The 21,373-nt window shown below is 40.0% G+C and overlaps 1 protein-coding gene across 3 annotated transcripts in view; it reads right to left on the minus strand.

The window, feature by feature from the left end:
- EMB1381 (embryo defective 1381) overlaps positions 1–20,908 on the minus strand; it is a 29,568-nt gene extending 8,660 nt beyond the window's left edge. For 2 of the 3 annotated variants that reach the window (XM_077359112.1, XM_077359114.1), the window contains exons 1-7: positions 20,663–20,907; positions 19,920–20,509; positions 17,550–17,710; positions 13,696–13,756; positions 13,451–13,516; positions 13,183–13,268; positions 12,789–12,855 (exon numbers count right to left, since the gene is read on the minus strand). In XM_077359112.1, the coding sequence (XP_077215227.1) occupies positions 12,789–12,855; positions 13,183–13,268; positions 13,451–13,516; positions 13,696–13,756; positions 17,550–17,710; positions 19,920–20,509; positions 20,663–20,801 (1,170 nt within the window). In that variant the 5' untranslated portion in view covers positions 20,802–20,907. Of the gene's footprint in view, positions 1–12,788; positions 12,856–13,182; positions 13,269–13,450; positions 13,517–13,695; positions 13,757–17,549; positions 17,711–19,919; positions 20,510–20,662 lie in introns of all 3 variants that reach the window. The other variant, XM_077359115.1, reaches the window with a different exon arrangement.
- Positions 20,909–21,373: the final 465 nt, after the last annotated feature.

Below are 21,373 nucleotides of genomic sequence, written 5' to 3' on the forward strand. Positions count from 1 at the left end.
AAGCGTAGACGTGGATGAGGCTGATCGTAGGGACTCTAGCATGGACCACAGACATGGGCGTCTTTTTTTAATATTTACTTCCTATTTTCGTCATTTTATTTGTAGCCTACTTTTCATCCGTTTGCCGTGTTTTGGTATTGTTAGAAAGGTTTTTCAATTACCTATCTAATGAGCCCAAGATCACATAATTTGGATGTGTTTTGAGAAAGTTATGAGAACAAAAAATAAAAAGAAAAACGGTGAAGAATGAAGATGGAGAAATCAACTTCCCAAGAAAGATTAGTCCGGTGAGTGGGGCTCGTCGTCCGACGCCGAAGCTAAGTAGAACATGGGGCTCGGACTTCTACTGATTCTGTTCGGACTAATCCTCTGGGGAGCAGACGGGTTTTGAAAGGTTGAAAGAAAAGGTTCTGAATCGTGGGTGTCAGGTGTGGAGCGTCTTCTCCGGCGTGTCCCAGACGTTCGGGTGTGGGGTCTCCTGGGTGGGATCGCTATCTCCCCTCCCATTTCTGCTGTCTCTTCTTCTTCGGTCGTTCCTGCTGTCTCTGATTCTCTGCTTGTTCCTTCCTCTTCTCCTGCATCATCTTCTTCCTCTTCTTCGTCTGTATTGGTGGAAGTACTCTGTTTCCGAGTCTGACTCCCCTACAGTATACACTTCTGGTTCATCATATTCATTTTCAGTCTCTGAATCGTTTCCCATTTCGTTCTCTTCTTCTGCTTCCGACTCATCCTCAGATGTGTGAGGAGAGAGTGGTCTGCACATTGTGAATCAGGTAAGATTGGTTTGGCTAAACTGATCGAATGGAGGAGTATACGAAGAATATGCATTCAAATGGTTTGGAGAAGAGTCGATTTGCCTTCCAGCCCGTTTTCGGAAATCGTAATAACGATGGCCGGGGGAAAAAATACTACTTCAAAGGAGGGGAAAGCTCAGACGTCAGTTGGAAAATTAAACGAAGTCGCAGAGAGGAGCAATTGCAAAGAAAGTAACCTGGGGGACTGGAGGTGCTCAAAGTGCAATTTCTTAAATTTCAGAAGAAGACCCGAATGTTACAGATGCAGGAAGGTGTGGCCTGGTTTTGATTTCAATATCCCAGCTGGATTCCAAAAAAAAATTTCGTCCAGCTCAATCAGAACTCTAAAGAAGCAACTTCCCAGAAATATTTTGAATAAAAGACCAGAGGAGGAGGTATCAAGGAGCCCAGTAGAGGCTGTTGGGAGTCAGCCGGTGGTGGAATCTGCCGCAGTAGCTCCGGAAGTGATAGACAGTCTTACTATATGCCCTGAAGAAATATGGGCTGAATCCATAGAGTTGGGCTCTAGATTTGGCCTCCAAAGAACCATATGGGGTAAAACTAAAACTGGAGCAGTTAAAGACTCTATGGAGTTGAAGAGGTGGCTAGAGAAATCTTCGGGGATTTCAGCAGAATTCGATATATTGCAGATTGCCAAAGGGGAGTTCGCTATAACTTCATCTCCGGATGCTTCGTATATTGACTGCAGGCTACGATGGTCTATTGCTGAGGATAACCCTTTTGAAGAGTTATGTGAATGGAAGGATAAATTCTCAGGGACTTTCACTTCTTCGTGGTGGTCGATTGAAGGTCTCCCTCCCCATGCATGGGTTGTAGAAAACTTCGGAAAAATAGGATGTCAAATCGGAAGTGTTAGCAACAGATGGTTCCTGTGATGAAGGTGATGGCTACGAGAAAGCGTTGGTCCTACTTATGACAACATCATCCGCACCAGATTCTATCAAGCTTCTGGTATGCATTGATGAAACAGTATATTGGTTGTTGGCGGCAAGAAATGTCACTCGCCCTTCTGTACACAATGTTCGACAATCAGAGGAAACATCAGCTTTATTTCAGCAACCATGGTCGGGTTCTCCCTGTAAATTTGGAAAGGGGCAGTCGGAGAAGACGATGGCGCTCGGTAGCAAACAAGGTGTTGTAGGGCTAACATGCGCTTCTCCTTCTTTTCACCTACCCAGCTACGTGTATCCTTCAAACAGTGTTAGCGTGAGAAAATGGAAAGATGGGACAAGAGACATGCACGTAGTTTCTGGACTACAGTGGACGGGTGTTGTGGCGTATGGAGAAAGCTCTCCCATCCGGCGGAAATCAGCTTTTCAAATTTCAATTCCCCATGTCGTTCCATCTCCGTTGATTCGATTAGAGAGTCCCCCTCCGTCGGATTCGTGTATTCTGGATTCGTGGGCCCCTCGTAGCCCGCCCAATGCATTGGGCCTTTATGAAAAGGTTATTAATGGGCTTTCCCCTTTTAAAGTGGCTGGGTCATCGAAAAGGGATGAAGTCATCACGGCTTTTTCAAAGTAGGTGAGAGTAGCCCATCTTCACCGTTGATACAGTTGTCGGTATCTGTTGAGCATCTCAAGATTCCAAAATCTCGTATTAGTTTTCTCGGAGATAAGGCCTCTGATGGAAAATCTCGTCTAGCGATCAATCTTTCCGACGAATTTTCTGAAGCTTCCCATGATGGGCCTAGTTTCGGAGGTGATCAAGAGGGTTATGTTCCATTAAAGAGGGGGGGGGGGGGGTACCAGGATCAATATTATGTGGAATCCACAGATCTGGGCAATCCTTCTCTTGTTTCAAGTGATTCGATTCAAATCTTCGGGGAGGCACAAAGGGGTTTTCACTCAGGAAAGGAAGTATGCCCTAGTCAATTATGGGTGGACTCATCAGAGAAAGGCCTAAACTCCCTTTGTTCTAGCCAAACGATGGACGGTATTTCTCAAATCGCTAGGTGGGAGAATATGGATGAGGCAGCTTATAGCGGAAGTGGGTCTCCTTCCCGAGAAGCTTCAGAGAGGGACAGCCTAGCTTTAGTTATAAAAGTGGAGGAAAATCTTAGACCCATTTCCTGGGTCGACCCTAAATCTGAAATATTGGAGATTTTTGTGAACCATATCATTTCCACTAGCAGAGTCTTAGGTTTGACATACTCAGGGCCGGAAGATCAGCTGAGGTCTATGTTCAGAGTTGCAGAGATAAGAGAAATGGATCATCGGAATTTTTCAGATCCTTCAAGTGTTGAAGGCGTCAGGAAGTTGTTACGGGAGCTAACAAAACTAAAATCGGATGTGAATTATGGTAACTCTACCGCCAGAAAGCAAGCTATTCGTAATGTGAGGGGTAATAGAAGAAATTGCCCTAGGGGAAGTGCACCGCGGTCGTCTGGTTTTTCATGAAGATTATATCATGGAATGTAAATGGTTTGGGGTCTTTAGAAAAAAATGCTCAGGTTAAAGAAATAGTAAAAATTAATAAGCCGGTTTTAGTTTGTATCCAAGAAACAAAGATGGGGTCGTCAACAGAGCTCTGGTCATGAGTTTAGGCGGCAATGCGAATTGGGATTGGTTATCTCTGGATGTTGTTGGAGCTGCAGGAGGTATATTAGTCACGTGGGATCAATCAAAATGGGAGATCCAAGATTCTTGGGTAGGCCAGTATTCCGTTTCAATAGTTCTCAGAAAGGTGGGAGACGCGGATGTGGTTACTTTCTCAGGAATTTATGGTCCTACAGACAGGATGGTGAAGCGCCAGCTGTGGGAGGAACTTACTATGATTAGAAGTAAATGGATAAATCCTTGGTGTTTGGGGGGAGATTTTAATGAAATCAGAAGGGTCGAAGAAAGGCTGGGGTGTCGCAGAACTTCTCAGAATATGATTGAATTCTCAGATTTCATTGCTGAGAATGAATTGATTGATATTCCGCTAAAGGGGGCTAAATTCTCTTGGTCCAGAAATTCCAGAAAAAGTCGATTAGATCGTTTTTTGTTTTGCCCTGTTTGAATTTCTATGTTCCCGGAAGTGTGTCAGAAGGCGCTCGTTCATTCAGTTTCTGATCATTGCCCGCTTTTGTTGGATCCAAGATTGGATTCATGGGGGCCCTCCCCGTTCAGATTCGATTTAGCGTGGTTAGAAATCCCAAAAATGGACGAGATGATGGGGGGATGGTGGGTATCATACAAGGTTGAAGAGGCGGCTGATGTTATTATAGGGGAGAAACTCAGATTTGTTAAAAAAAGGCTCAAAGAGTGGAATTCCCACAGATTAGAGGCAATTCATGAGAGAAAATTATGGTTACAAAATCGAATCAGGGTCATTTCTTTGGCTGATGAGGAAAGGTTAGCTTCAGAGGACGATTTGAATGAACTGGGAAAAGTCAAGGAGGAACACCAAGGCCTTCTCCTACAGGAAGAAATATCGTGGAGGCAGAAGTCCAGAGTAAATTGGTTAAAAGAATGAGATAAAAACACCACTTACTGTCATAATATGGCCAGTGCAAGGAGACGGAATAATAGAATCGAGGCATTGGAGGTTAAGGGATCCTTATCTTTTAGCAAAGATGCGATTACCAAGGAAATTGTGGACTACTACAGATCGTTATATTCAGCGGAAAATATAGTCAGGCCTAGGCTGGACGAGGTGGTTTTTAAATCTCTTGATGCTAATTAAACTCGATGTCGGAAAGGCCATTTTCGGAGGAGGAGGTGGAGAAAGGGGTCTTCTCGATGAATCGTGACAAAGCTCCGGGGCCGGATGGTTTCTGCCTCGCCTTCTTCCAGGTTTGTTGGGAGTATGTGAAGGGAGATATAATGTCATTTTTTCAAGAATTTTATGCTGGTATGGAGTTGGACAGAGGAACTGGCGCCACCTTTATTGCTCTCGTGCCAAAAGTTAAAGGAGCGGTGAAAGTCTCTGATTTCAGGCCTATTAGTCTGGTCTGTTGCCTTTATAAGGTTTTGTCAAAAGTATTGGCGGACCGAATAAAGATGGTCCTTCCCTTTATCATCTCTGAAAATCAGTGTGCCTTTGTTAGCCAGAGACAAATTTTGGATTGCTCGCTGGTGGCAAATGAAATGGTGGATTGGATGGCAAAATCAGGTGAGCAAGGTGTTATTTGTAAGCTGGACATGAAAAAAGCGTATGACAGAGTGGATTGGCACTGTTTAGATTATTTTTTTGAAAGGATGGGTTTCGGTGTGAAGTGGCGAGGGTGGATTAGAAGCTGTTTATCTTCAGCCTGTTTTTCCATTCTTATTAATAGCTCTTCAAAAGGTTTTTTCAAATCTTCCCGAGGCTTGCGCCAAGGGGATCCTCTCTCTCCCTTTCTATTTGTAATTGTAGCCGAAGCCTTGAGCGTGCTGTTGTTGAAAGGAAGATTGGAGGGTCTGGTCTCAGGGGTTAAATGCAGCCAAAATGGGATTGAGGTATCGCATTTACAATTTGTGGATGATACTTTACATTTTAGCTCCCCCCAGGCCTCAAAGATTCTCAACCTTAAGGCGATTCTCTGTTGTTATGAATTAGTAACAGGGCTCAGATCAAACTTCTCTAAATCAAGATTGTATGTTGTGAATATCGATGAGGCAGAAGCATCTAGTCTAGCCAATATCATGGGTTGTTCATTGGAAAGTCTGCCTTTGGGGATGGGTCGACCTCACAAATGTGCATGGGATCCCATTGTGGAAAGAATCGAAAGAAGACTAGATACTTGGAAGAGGAATTTGGTCTCTAAAGGAGGAAGATTAACCTTGATTAAGGCAGTTTTGGCCAATATTCCCATTTATCAGTTATCGTTATTTAAATGTCCTGTGAATGTTATTAAGCGTATTGAACAGATTCAGAGAAGATTTCTGTGTGGGGGATCGGAGAAGAAGAGGTCTTTGGCTTTAGTTAGTTGGGAAAATATCTGCAAGCCAGTCCAAGGAGGAGGCCTCGGTATCAGAAGGATCAAGCAGGTTAATCAAGCCTTAATGGGAAAATGGCTGTGGAGGTTTGGGGAGGAAAAAGCGAGAGACTATGGGCTAAAGTAATATCAGGGAAATATGGTGTTGCTCCAGGTAACTGGGTTTCTCTGAATAGCTTGTGCAAACCAGGGGTGACAATTTGGAGGGATATTCTCTGTCTAAACTCCAATTTTGATCGAGGTGTTAGATACAGAGTGTATTCTGGCGACAGGATCTCCTTTTGGTCCATGCGGTGGTGCTCTAGTTCCCCCTTAAAAGTTTTATTCCCTGACCTATTTTTAGTTGCTGATGATAAGTCAGCATTAGTGAAAGATTGTTATGAAAGAATAGCTGGTAAAGTTATATGGAAACCTCTCTTTAGGAGGAATTTCTTTGATAGAGAATTGCCTTCGGTGCTCAATTTCTTTCAGGTCCTTGATCAGAATTACATCAGCTTAACAGGGGTGGATAGACGGCTTTGGGTTTTAAATTTGTCTGGATGCTTTTCAGTCAAGTCTTTCTATAATAGTTTGATGTCTTACGAGGAAAATCCATTGGCAGCAAGGGTGTGGAAAATAAAGGCTCCTCCAAGAGTTTGTTTCTTTGGCTGGTCAGCGTTAGGCAACAGGATCCAAACGGTGGACTTTCTGAGAAAGAGGAATATGCTGATTATCGACCATTGTGCTCTGTGTATCGAATCAGGGAAGTCGGTAGATCACATCTTCATCCACTGCAAAGCAGCTCGTGAGGTATGGGGAAGGATTCTGGAAAGGTTTGGAATGAATTGCGTTTTTCCCTCCTCTCTTAAAGAATTATTTGCAGGCTGGCCATGTAATCCATGGGGGAAAAAAGGAAAGACTTTATGGTGGCTTTCATTGATGGCCATATTATGGGTTCTGTGGATTGAAAGGAATAATAGAGTGTTCGAAGGTAAAGCTAAATCTTCTTATTTTTTATTCATCAAGGCCATTTCACTAACTATCTCTTGGACTCGGGCTCTTCCGCTTTTCCAATTTGTTTCGGCCTTTGATCTGTGGGAGGGATAGGGAGTAGTATGTAATAGTAAGGAGAATATTAATGTAACTACTCACGTCTGGCGCCCTCCCCCTGAGGGGCTAGTAAAATTAAATTTTGATGGCTCCAGCTTGGGTAATCCTGGCCCTGCTGGGATCGGTGGCGTCCTGAGAGACTGTGCCGGTGAGGTCATTAAGGCTTTTTATGGTCCAATCGGAACAGCAGATTCGAGTAAGGCAGAGGTAAGAACAGTTCACCAAGGCATTCTGAGTATGGAAAGGGATAGATTAGGCAGTTGCATTGTAGAGGGTGACTCGCTTAATGTTATAAGATGGCTTAGGGGCCCTTTGAGTCCTCCGTAGAGATTTCTTCATTTCTTTGATGAGATAAAAGATCTCTCAGAAGGGCTTTCGGTATTATACCAGCATGTGAGAAGATTTGCTAACGCTATGGCAGATAAGTTGGCAAAAGATGGAGTTTCGAAGCAGGTTTTAGAGCTTTTTGATTTTCTTCCGCCCTAATTGAATATTGCGGGGTTGTAACTGTCTTTCGTGGCTTGTATGTGTGTCTTTGTACTGTAAGGGGGACCTTCTCAGTCTTCTTTTAATGAATTCTGATACCATTCAAAAAAAAAAAAAAGTTATGAGTGTTTTTAGGAAGTGGTATACGTCTATTACTGGATTACTATTTTTGGTAAGTTTTGAACTTTACTTAGTTTACTTTGGATTAGATGAATGGTTGAGATTAGTTGCTTAGGCTTTAAGTTATCTTCTAGGGTTTCTTTTCTCATAAAGCAATGTAAGGGACTTTTTGAATATTGAATAAAATTGACGTTTTTCTTGTGAGCCATTGAAGCTTGGAACTTCTACTCTTCTCTTCCTGGTGGTTTGGAACCATCTTCTCTCATCTCCTCTCACCTATTTTTTTCTATTTCTTCAATCAAATCAGCACAAACAAGGTTAGTAAATCATATTTTCTATTTTCTTTGTTTTTGAACCCTAAAACAAGAAAAACCCAAAATCCATAGATCTCCCTTGTTCTTCAAAATCTTGTTTTGAGATTTTGCAGGATTGTTCTAGTGATTAAACCTCACCTAAAACTCACAAGAATCTCAACTTTCAAACCTTTTTAAACCCTATTGCAAGTTTTACCCTTTTCAAGCTCGGAAACCCATTTTAAAGACCCATAGCCTAAACCTACTATCAAATCAGAATCTAAACCCTAGAATTACCTTTCTTTTACCTACATAAACACTTACCTAAGATCTGGAGAGCAATTTCCTTCAATTTCCATATTTGTTGAAAATACCAAAATACCCCTACGGCCTAAATCTAGACTGTTTTGACCCAATTCCTACTGGTGGACATTTTTTTTCTTTTTCTTCATTGATTATTATTAATTTCGCATGCTTTTGTTACATCTAATTAATAGGTTTTACATTATCTTTTAGTTCTTTTAATTGGTTACATACGTAGGCCTAGTTTCAGACTAATCCTTCGATTATCAATTCATCTTATGAATCCTTATTGCTTTGATTGATTTGTATAAGGTTTAGTTCATGCTTAATTATGATCTTTACAATTATTTATGCTATTTAGGTCTCATTATTGCTGTTGTCCATAGATTAATTAGGCGTTAATTCAGCCCAAGGTTAGTTGTTAAGTGTTCTTTTAGTTTTTCGCGTAAGCCCTAAACTGTCATAAAGTCTTAATCCCATTAGGAGTGTCGGATTGTCCCTAAATTAGGTATTGTCCTGCATAAGAATCATTGTTCTTTCTTTGAAGATCTTTAAGAAGATACTGAAACCACCAAGCAAGTTGATGCTTGGCCTTTTCCACAACGATCCTTGCAGAAACAAGGTGTAATGGCTGGTGAATGCAAGATCAAGCTGGAGAGCTTCTACGCCTCCGTCCTTGAATTTCAAATGAGATGTTTTTCTCCAAAAGGAGAATTTCCATCTAAAATAAAAGTTTTGTAGAAATTAGGTCTAGCTACTAAAAATCCCCAAATTTCAATTTCCAAATCAAAAGTCTCTTACATTTGGTGGGAAATGGCCATTTTATAGCCAATTGCAAGGTAAAATGACCTATGTGCCCTTGCTTATGGTAAATGACCCAAAAACCAAGAATAAGTGGTCAAAATAACTAAACTACCCCTAATAAGCCAAAAGGGCGAAAGGACATGAAAAAAGGTAAAAATGACTAAGCTACCCTACTAAAGCAAAAAATAAACATAGCCTAAGGATCCAACAAAGCCGGTGTAGAGATTCCCAGGGGCATCCCCTGCATCAGCCTCCAATTCCGGCCGGCCCCGGGTTACCAAATGCTCGAGCCATCGAAATTTAATTTTTGCATCCTAGGGTGAGGGGGAATCCACCTAGGGCGAGGGATGTCCCTAACCTCTCCAGTAATACAAATTTCCAACGACGCCATAGATATGAACTCGAGATAAACTTGAAACATGGGAGCGCCTTAGCCCAAAAAATGAAAAGTGGCATAATCTTGGTGGATGCAAAGAACGAGCTTTTGACGGAGCTACAAAAGGCTGTCATTTCTTTCTTTCCAAATCACCCAGACAGTAGCTATCAAGGTGAGCTGCCACAGGATTCTCCCCTTTTCTCTTCTCTGGGTTCAAGTACCAGTAGTCAAGAAGGTCGACCAAACTAGAAGGAAAAACCCACCAAATCCCAAATCTCCTTAGGATACAGCCCAAATGACCAACATACCTGCAGTGAATAAAAATATGATCCACTGACTCCCTAGCCTCAATAAAAGAAAGCAATGATCTCCAATCAGCATAGGACGGTGATTACGGTTCCTCATGTGGTTCATTGTGAGGATTTTGTCAAGGAATGCCGTCCAAGCAAAAGCACGGACCCTAGGAGGGTTGAAGAGCATCATACTCTATCCAAGTACAAGGAAAGAGGACGCATAATGATGTGTTGGCAAAATGACTCGACGGAGAAAACACTTTAAGAGTCCCAGGTCCAAACCATCCTATCCTTCCCATTCTTCTTGATGTAGCCAGAGCTCAACAGATCCAACAGACTTGCCAACAGATCTATTTCCCTGCCAAGAAAATTCCATCTAAATTGATTTGTCCATGATAGGAGACCTTACACCCACTGAAAGCAGTCTTTGACAAAGGCATCTTTATCCATCACTACCCTCATGATATCAGAGAACCCGATACTCAAGGGCTCGTCACCACACCATATGCCATGCCAAAATTTAATCTTATCAGCTTTATAAACTCTACGCCTTATCCCCTTCTGGAAGTTGTGCTTATGTTTAAGAATGTTGTCCATAATGTCATACTTTGATACAAAACTTGTCATTAGAATACCAGTTACCAAGGGTAGATCCATACTTACAATCGATTACCTTAGGCCAGAGGTGGTCTCTATCATCCCGGACCTCCACAGCCATTTTCTAAGAAACATGTCACCCTCTTCGAATTAACTATAATGTTTTTTTATTGTTAATCGCATATTTGAAATTATAATTTTAAACATGAGAATCTTTTAGATAGTATTTAAATTTACTATTAGTTCCACCTTCTGGGTTAAATTTAGTTAAATTGTATGATATTTTATTTAAACATATGGTGTCTTATGGCATGGGATACCCGTATGTGTATCCGTGTCTTAGAATTCAGAAAATGTTGATTCGTATCTCCGTTCCCTTGTTTATGCTTGTGTCGGCGTCTATCCATATATGTATCTTGATATCATAGATGCACATCCTCATTATATATTTCCACTTCCAGAAGTATTAGATATGGAACCACAATGTAGGTTCCAATCACCTATGTCAAGATCAGCATTTAGGTGTCTTCTGTCTTCTTTTTTTCCTAACTGTAACAGATAAGTTTATTCAAATGAATAGAAATCTAGATATATAATGAATCAGCATAGACAAGCTGTCCCTGCTGTTAAAAACACCAACCTTTCACGCTAATTAACATGAGCATGCAAAATGTATTCCCAATGGGAGCACCTGTCTTTCTACAACTTCCCTTGCCAATTTTTTAAAATTTGTTGGGATGATCGTGGACTATGCTCAAAAATTGAATTGAGACCTGTACAAGGATCAAGTAGCACTATTATGAACCCCACAAGCCTCCACTGACATAATGAGAATCTTTGAGCACACGAGAATATATTTCTAGAAGCCCTACCATAAGGTTACCAAACATTTTGTTTCTAAAAATCCAAAGTCCAGTGAGGAGAGCATTTATTTCCCCTTTGCTTGAATGTACCTCTCCAATCAAACCCTAATTGGCATTGATTACTTCTCCTAAATGGTTTCTAAAACCTCCCCAACTCCAGTCCCGGGTTTCCCTTTTGAGCAGCCACAAAATTTAGTTTGTAGTAGTGGGGTGGTACTTGCCATCAGGATATTGACTTTCAGTGAAATCTATGAACAATGATTGATCTCCAATTTCTAATAACACCATTGATAGGTAGGACCGCAGGATAGAAGTTTTTGCCCTTTGCCCATCAGATTAAGTCAATTTTAATTTCTATTATTATAATTTTGCTATGCATTGCTATGCCCCATGAAAATTCGAAGGTTTCTTTCCTTCCACATGCCATATAAGCTAATCTCTATGGTGTACTGCGGATGTCTCCAATAGGGGAAACTCCCCAATCTAAAATAATGGAGTCGATCGAGCTTGTAAACACCCACAACAGCCCAAAGAAGTTTAGAATATATTCTGTGTGCAAATGGGATATCGAGCATGAGATTATCTAGAGTTTCATATTTGCATTCCATAGATCCACCTGCAAGGCGGAATCTCCTTTTCGTAAGTCTCACATGTGTTGATCTTCCTTCTGCCACCACATGAAAGCTATCACTCTACGAGGAGTAGACACGAACCATATTCTTTCCAAAGTGGACAGGGTTATCATCCTCCGGAAATGCATCAAAAGACAAATATTATGAACCTTGAGGATCTGGGGCCTAAGCTTTCCTATAAAGCTCATGACCTGATATGTAAACTGACTCTAAGTTGATGCAGGACAATACCTAATTTAGGCAAACTAAGTGACCCAAGGAGTCAATCCAAACTACCAATTTCGCTTTATTTAAGGTCTCCCAATGCTTATGGCCCAGTCTATAGACCCAGCCGCCCTTCACTCAATACAACTGCAAATACCCACCCCTCTATGGCTTGTAAATAATATAGGTCCAGATAAGCATGGCAAGGAGGTGACTCACCCAACAAATGTCCTCCCACTTAATTTCCCCCAACCCCAACCCCCTAAAACTCACTTTGGACTAAAAAATGGACAAGTACAAATGGACTGCCTGCCCCGAACCTTTTCTGAATGAATGAAGGAAAGCTCATGAAGGCAGACAAAAGATAAAAAAGACGAAAACCTAAGCAAACATGAAATCAAAAGGAAGGATGAATCAGCCTCATGGGAAGAGGAGAAAGCAATGGAAAGGGGCAAGCTCAAAAAATGCATTGAAAACATACTAGAATGGGAGGAGATTAGTTGGAGGGGAAAATCAAGGGCAATTAAGCTTACAGAGGGTGACAATAACAAGCCTTTCTTTCACCGGGATGGCAAAAGCAAGCCAAGTTTAAATATTAAATAAAAATACATTGTATACAATGAGGGGAGAGAAGACAAAGAAAAAGAAGAAATTAAGGAGGCAATCATCCACTCGTTCAATATACTCTATACAAAGCAAAAGAAATGGCATCCAACAGTGGATGGGATTGTTTTCAAAAGATTGGCTCACAAAAAGCTAGGGTGGCTAGAGCGAGAAACTGAAGTAGAGATACAAAAAGCAGTCTTTGGCAAGAAAAGAGATAAAGATCTTGTTTCATATGACTTCCCCATTTGGCATTCTATCAAGACTTTCGGGAAGATATCTACTTCGAGTCCCAACAAATGAATGGTTTATACTATAAAATTATGTGGGCCCCACAATATTTTTGGTTGAACTACACGGCCGTTCACCTTATAAAAACTCTTCCAATCAATTATAGAATTACTAACCTGCAAATAGGCCAAGTATGCATCGATAATATCATCAAAAGTACTCCCCTTGCCATCCTCCATGATCCTACCAACAACAGAAAGAAGGAAATCTGGATGAGAAAAAGACAAATAAGCACCTCTACACTTGCATGATGCAGCTTGAATAGTTAAAACATAAGTTCCTTGCTTAGAACAAAAGAAGTAAACAGGATGTATGGGGTGCAATTTTAGGGGAAATTGAGAAGATTTTTTTTATTGATAATCAAGTGCTTTATTAAAACAAAAGAAAATGGTTTTAATGATAATGATTTAACATGACTCTTCCTTGTAACTTGAGAAGGGCAACATACCTAGAAAACATTATCATATTTGACAATAAGAAAATGGTTTATAAAGTAGCAAATATACTTACTTCTCGTAGTAAGAGCTTTGCTTAAGTGCATATAGCTCGGAAAGATGCCGTGTGTTATGCCCAAGCACATCAGCAATCACCATCCACTACAACTTCATCAAACATAATATCAGAAGGTCACCAAGAAAGCCAGTAATCAAAATGAAGTAAAAGAGAAGTTGCTAATTTTTCCAAGAAAAAATGTACTATCATATGAAAAATGCTTCTTAATTAAATTGCTGATGATAAAATGGAAAAAGTTGCAAAGTGATCTTAAGGAGACGCACACCTCAGATTCACTGAAGAACTCAGTAACCATATGCATTTTAGCTTCTTGGGGAGTCCATCCAAACATCTTCAAATCAATATAAAGTGGTAATATAAATAAGGTATGTATTGAAATATTGGAGGAAGAAAATTCCCAACCAAATGACTGGATTTCTAAGTGCTGTAAAGGCATGCATGATACATGGATAGGTAGATATAGAAGGATACAACTGTCTTTGCTAATGAGAAATAGTTTGGCTATGGTACCTCACGGGAGATGAACACATCTGGATGTCCAAAATCCCTGAAGACTTGGAACGAGTAGTAGCTGGAAAATGACAAGTACTAAACTTACTAACACCATTAAAATAAATAATGATTCGAGAAACAAAATTAAAAAATGAAACAGCTCGTCATTCTGATAAGGTAGATAGATGAATAGCTTAGACATTAAGCCATAAAATGGAATCAGTAAAAACTTTGAGCATGTAAGCAAATTAAAGTTTTCGTAATGGATTTCCAAGATAGTTTTGCAGTCCCATCATGTGTGAAGTTTTACCCATCTTCAAAATAAATTTATATTATGAGAATAGAAGTATGAAATCACCTTCTTAAGGCATCACCACAAAGAGACTACAAAGAAAGAGAGTTCTTATCTTGAACTGAAAGTGATCTAAAAACATTGGTAGATTAATCAAATATGCTAAGACGAAGCACAATCAAAACAGTACCAAAGCCATGGATGGTGTGGAAGGAGAGAAAAAAATGCGTCTTCGATGGGAATCTTAGGCCAGTGTCTTTTTTTTTAGGAATGGTACTTAGGCCAGTGTCTGTAATCTGCCATGCTGTGCTTCCCTCTATGGTGCATTGCATTGTGGGTGAGAGCGAATTCAGAAGCTGTACAATAGGAACCTTTGAGCTGCTTGGGATGCAGTGAGGTACAGCCACTCCTCACAAGATCGCCACACCCCTTGGTGCTCTCCATATGATCATATTATGTCAAACTAGGGGACTGATTGCTCAACGCTATTCATACGTTGGAAGTACCTAGTTCGATGGAAAGGACGACCAGTTCAACTTGCGTGCGGATCACGGCAGATGGGCTCCCACAAGTATTACTGACCACTATACTCGACGGTGTCAAGTATTTTGAAGCAGAGGAGAATGATGGGGGACCATCCTTGGAACCTTAAATTTTTCAGTGGGTTAACATCAAGTAAGGGTATCCTTATCATTATGAGCATTATTATCATAGGGTGCCAATATCATTCTAGGTGATACCAATTGGACACATGACCTAAGGCGACATCATGTCACTAAAGTTACTAAGAGGGCCTACAAGTAAATTTTCCTGGGACAGGAGAGTGTTAAGTTTCCATATTATATTTACGAGTTTCATTTTTGAAGGATGAATAAGTTAATGGACATATTGGTAGGAAATAGGAGTCCTCAAAATGTTAAGAATTCTATTTTAGGTAGGAAAGTCCATGTAAAAATAGTCTTAAGTTGATAGGAGTCCTACTAGGTATATGAATTGGGGTTTACAACTAGATTTGTGTGAGTTTCAGGGGTCCTAATCATCCCCTAATCATGAATTTTGTGGAAGTTAAATTCTATATACTGTAATGCCCTTTGGCCTTTGAGAGACACTGAAGATTAATGGATTGAAACCCTTGCTTCCTGAAATTGGTGTGATGTCATTTGTACCCTAAGGTATGATGTTCTAGTGCCTATGGTGTAATGCCAAGGAGATTCTCCCAGTGTGATGCTAGGTTAGATTAATTATTTCTTCTATTTAACTAGTCTCTTTCATTGCTTTCTTTTCTATCATCCTCTTTTCTCTTATTTTTAAAGGTCCTCTTTTCTCTCTTTTGCATTACATTGCTTTGAAGCCTTACATACATCCATAAACAAGGGGTGCAAATCAGGTAGGGTTGGGTCGGGTTGTGGCCAACCTGAACCCAACCTGACCCGACCCGAGCTTTTAATCTTACAAAAAAAATTCATAAAAATGTCGAGTTTCACTCGGGTCGGGTTGCCCAAACCCTCAACCTGACCCGACTTTTTTTCGACCCAAGTTGCACCCCTACAATAAACCCATCAGTCAATAGTCCCTACTCAATCCATAAAATCTTGCACCCACATAACCTAATCACTCAACCATTCACCCGATCCCTTTCCCCCTTTTTCTGCAACCCAGATCCGGACTGCACCATTTCTTTTCCCCTATCCTTGCCTTGAGATCACCCAGGTGTACCCTCTATCCAGCTAGACATCCATACACCCGACGGAAAGGGAAGACTCTGGGGTAGGTAACTCGGATACCACATTGGTGTAGGACAGTAAGGTAAGGGAACATCGGTTGGCTAATATTTATCACAGTTGGGGTAATGGATAATATTGGCTCAGATTTTGGTCGACTGGGATGAGGAATATGGCAAGGGCTAAAGGAATAGAACTGCAGCGATTAGAAAATAGGCAAAGGGTGTACTGTTGTAACACATTAAGTTAAGTGAATTCTATGACAGAAAAATACGGTGAATATTGGTGGAAGGTTGAGGATAGAACAATTACGACTCGGGTTGTAAAGTTATCGTTTAAATCATAGTTTTAAAACTCCCTCGCATCCGCGTCGACTCCCCCGATTCGAGTCCCTTTTACCTTGGCCGCGTCGACTCCCCCTTCAACTCTCCCGAATTATGACTGAGTCAACCAAGTACTCAGCCGCGTCAACTGCATCATGCCGAGTCGACTATGATTTTCTTCGGCCACATTCCGCACAACATCCGCATTTTTAAACACTGGTTTAAATGGCTGATGCTATTGTGCATAAAGAACAAGTCATAGGCCGAATTTACGTGACTATTGCAGGACTGAAAGCAATAGTTACAGGTTTCAGATGGGCACTAAGAACTGGTCCTAACAGTCTAGTGTAGTGGTCTAGCAATCCTAAAAAGAAAACTGTAAAGTAACAGAAATTTAGGCCATTATCATATGGATGGGATGTCTCTCGATTAGATATGCATATTCCCATGACGGACCCAAAAATTGATTATTAGGATTTTTTGAATTTTCATTCTTTTTCAATGGGTTTAACAACTCACTTGAGTCAAGCAAGTATCTGGCAGAAACGAGACGACTCAGTATGTGGCCAGGCATTGGCCAACATTTGAGTTTTAAAACACTGATAGATGGTATGCATAATGAGTTGTATTTATTTTTGCTATTGTATGCAAGCCTAAGTGGATGCTCATATGACATTTCATATGGACGCATTGGCACTGCAGCTTGTTAAGAGAGTGAAAATCAGGGAACACCTATTTACTTATGAATATTAGATGCAAAATGTATTTTCTTTAATTTTTTAAAATGAATGATTAAGCTATACTTTAACCTAAAAGTTACATTGCTTTCCTATGCTTTCTATTGTTATTCTGCAAGATTTTTAAGAAGACTCTATATAACTCGTAATTATAGAAATGATTCATTTCATCACCTTATCATTTGAACATTTTCAATTTTAAGAAGATTATCTATGAAATGATAAAGAGGCCTTAAGGTTATACTGATTATGTCTTACTCCTTTTTTTTAATGGTTTATGTCTTACTTCTTTGTGCTTCAAATGGTCCATTTGTCTACAATTATCATATTGTAACAGATATGTATTACTGCAAAAAATAAAAAACTAAAAGACGTTAAAGTGGTCTATCAGTTCGATTTACATTCCATTTTAAACATTTATTTTCTCAATGCCACAACAATTTTATCATCAGTAATACCAATGTTACCGACTTTACCATGAATAGGAAACTACAAGAAAAACTTTTACTGGCAGCCAACTTCAACGAAATGAATATTAAACTGATTATTTGTTTCACAAAAGTTCAAAATCAAGAAAGGTGAACTCCTTGGGAAAAGTATTATTGCAGAACAAATATATCAATTTTTGGTATGATTTTTTTTTTTTTTTGAATGGCGTATTCCTCCAATGAAACTGACCCCTTCGCTTTTTTGGTACGATTTTGATTCAGAACTGAAGAATAATCACTGAAGAGAAAAAAATAATCCTGTGAAGAGATCAAATGAACAGAAATATAAATGAACGAACTTTAAGATTTACCTATCCGAGGTTAGAAGTATTACAGGTAAGCACCTCTCATTCAGACCCAGGGCTATTAATCTCCACAACAAACTGTCATGGTACATGGCAGCAGAGACTGTTGAATCGTCTTTTAGAGTTGCCTTCCGCAGAACATCAATGTTGTTTATGACTAGCTTTGGCTGCTCATAAGGTGTAGGTGAGGATAAATAAAAATGCTTATCATTTTCTAATGCATACATAATGTCGATCGCAATAAGCAAACGTGAAATCAGCCTCTCCTTTGGTTCAAAATGCAACAACCAAAATATACTAGGAAAGTAGAAATATAATGCACGAGTAGTACCTATATAGTTCTTTTGGTAACTTTGAAAAAAAAAGGTAACAATCAGTAGTACAAATTTTTGGCATAGTCTCACACAATTTAGAGAGATTATTTCAGTGCTAACCGTTACAGTTCACAGCATGTACATCAAAAGTCTTCCCCAAGCACATAAATTTTTTGGCTTTGTCCAAAGGTTATTTTATTTATGTGCACCTGAATTCTCTCCACTTTGAGTTGGACGCCACAATCCCGGATCGCAAGGTACTAAAAGATAACAGAAAATGAGTCGCAGTCCACCCACAACTTTCTTTCCAATTCTTCATAGGATAATTGAGGGGCAGAAAGAAGTGCGTGCCCTCGGCTTTATTTGTGTCCTTTAAAAGATAAAGGAGCCCGCTGATAAAAATTGCTCACAGTAGTCATTGCAATTTAGAAAGATACATGTATTTTTTGGTAGGTAAGCTAGGATTGAACCTCCGACTTTCAAGTTGAAGAACAACGCCTTCACCATTCAGCGAGAGGCTCAATACCTAAAGATGTCTATATTAATATTCATAGTTCGTATGTGTTCTTCATTCCGTATGAATCCACATAAACATTGCATATACAAAAAATCATGTGAAATTTATTAAAGGCCACACCAAGTTGTCCACACCATGTCTATCATAAAGGGAGTTGCCCATACCCTAATTTAAGTTCCAAAACAGTGGTTTGGTAACTTTAGTCACAACATCGAAAAAGCCACATCTGTTGCGGCTGTCTTGGCCATATAGACCTTCAAGAAAAGAGTCACTATACTTTGATTGAGCTTATTGATGATATAATTGTTTAGATTGCAGAAACAACAAAGCATCTGAAGACAATTTTGGATATTCAATATTAAGGAGGCCTCTAGTGTTTTTCCTGGCATTGATGGAGTGGTCTTGGAAGCTACACCATTCTTTGTTGTAGAGCAAGGTGTATGGCTTCATACTAGAGGGCTGGTGAGCCAATTTAGAGTTTCATTGGATACTTCCAGTTCATAGGTAGCCTTATCTAGCGGACCATAAGCCCCCATAACATATCTCTTAAAGTACAAAAGGTGAGCCAAATTCACGTATGACCAGAGAAGCTTCGTTGGAGGCTGTTTTTGGATGTTTATTAGGCTACATGTGGCCAAAGCCTGAGAAAGGCCTTATTCTCTTTCAGGAGATCCAATTGGATATTTGGATGCATGCTGAGGGTGATGCAGTAACTGTCGAGCAGCAACACAAGATGGAGATCACACAAAGAGCGACTAAAACAACTCATTGGGCTTTGAAAACCCCATACCACAGTTTTGGATAAATACTTTAATGTAACACGTGAAAGGAGCCAAACTCCTTCAACCACGTGAAAGAGCTAATGCTCTCTTCATAGAGGATATTCCAAAAATTAACTTTATTCAAATCTATTTTTTTCCTCCTCATGTCATTACATTATATATATGACCAAAACCCAAAAATAGAAACCCTATATGCTAACTTAAGACCTAAACAATCAATCTCAATCTTCCATCTAAAGCAACACAAATAAAAGTTAGAAAACATGACTAAAATAACCCTAAAATAGAAATCCTATAGTAATAGATGTGTAGCACGTTTGTAAATCGTCCATAACTTCTTCAAATCACGTGCAATCTTAGGCTCGTTAGATAGGTAATCGAAAAACCTTTTTAAGGATACCAAATTCATGCCAAAAAAGAACAAGATTTGATGCTTAAAAGTAGGATAAATATAAGATGACAAAAACATAAGTGGAAGAATAAGTGACTTGTTCAACACCGCACGTTCTGCATCAGATGGTGATTAAACAAGATGTCCAAATGGCATAAGATGTAAACACGGTTCGGCACTTACATATGAATGAACCAAGTTTATTAGAAGAGTAAAGAACAATACATGATAGCTATATCAAGTTGTGAAATTGAGAACACAAATACAATGGCATCTTGGGCAATGTTTCGAAAGGATGTGCTGTTTTCTAACAAGAAGTTCACTGTCAGAATTGATATAGAAGCATTTGAAAATAGTAATTGACTAACTAACCTGAAAGTAGTCTACCTCCGCCGCAGCAGACAAGAGCTCCAACAAGAGACAAGGCCAGTCAGTAGACGAATTCGCAAGGGAACGAGAGAACCCACCAGTGCGATTTAAATGAGCAACAGCATTTGCCCTCCAACCTTGGTGAATCCCAATAATTTCCTTAGCCAATCTAAGAGACAACATAGTCTCTCTAAAATACGCCAATTCTTCGCGGGTCACCGCCTTTACATTGATTCCAATACCAGCATCAATGTCCTCACCCTTAGATTTCGCAGTAAGGGCAAAAATAGCCCGAGCCCACAAAACCGAAGTAGATGTATTAGAGTTTGAAGTCTTATCATTACCAATAACACGGCGTAGAGCCGTGTTGAGACCGTGCCATTTGTTGAGGATAGAGAACACCTGTTGGGTTCCAATAGTGCCCAAACGAACACCCTTTTGGACCATGGATTCAAGGCAGAGCTCGAGCTGGGTTTTGAGAGAGGTGAGATTGTGAGGAGCGAGGGAGTAAGAGGACCATGGATGATGATTTGGGTCGCCAAAATCTACATACCCAGTGATGTGGGGGCCTTTATTCCAGTCGTCTAGTAACCCTGAAGAAGAAAATGAGATGGGGAGATTAGTATTAGTATTGTATTGCTTTGATTCTTGTTTTTGAGAATAGAAAAGTAGGTTACTGAGATGGGATTTTTAGTATTAGTGTTGTATTGCTTTGATTTTTGTTTGAGAAGAGAAGAGTAGGTTACTGTTGAGGATGATGGTGGTTTTGCCAACGCCTCTAGGGCCATGGAGAATGAGGGGTTGAGGGACTTTGTGGTGATGGGCATGGCTGTTGAGAATCGTTTCTAATAATGGCCTTGGGATTATCTTCCACCCCTTCCCCATCTTTCTCGCCCCCCTTCTCTTCTACTCTCTCTCTCTCTCTCTCTCTCTCTCTCTCTCTCTCGAGCAGAAATGCTGCCGCCGTTCTGTTTCTTTACCTCTATGCTCTTGAGGCGTTTGGGATATTTGGATAGGTGGAAATTTTATCGTGGAAAGCAAGTCATGGAAATTTTTTTGTGAAAAACAAATCATGGAAAATGAGTTCCTCTTTTGGCATTTGGCTAACTAATTTTCAAGGGAACTTTTTGTCATAATCGAATTTCTTGTTCTCTAGAAAAATTGCAACTATGTTGGATATGGGTTGTTTTTTTTTTTCCACTAAAATTTAGTTTCGTGGATTTTTTTTTACCTGATTTCTCCCTACATTAAACCTAGGGCTGGCAATTAAACCCGCGAAACCGGGGATCCGCCCAGCCCTATTGAATCCTTCTTACATTAGCCCTTTGCACTTATTGATACACTGCTGTTGGGTTTCCTCGAGTAATCAAAAGGGGCGGATTTATCACTTCCCAAAGCATTTTATCAAGTGATAACTGTCATTAACGATGTGATGGGATGGCCGGGTGGGGAAAAAA

The sequence above is a fragment of the Tasmannia lanceolata genome, unplaced genomic scaffold, assembly GCF_043159265.1.
Source record: "Tasmannia lanceolata isolate RefF3 unplaced genomic scaffold, GAP_Taslan_0.1 ptg000018l, whole genome shotgun sequence".
Lineage (NCBI taxonomy): Eukaryota > Viridiplantae > Streptophyta > Magnoliopsida > Canellales > Winteraceae > Tasmannia > Tasmannia lanceolata.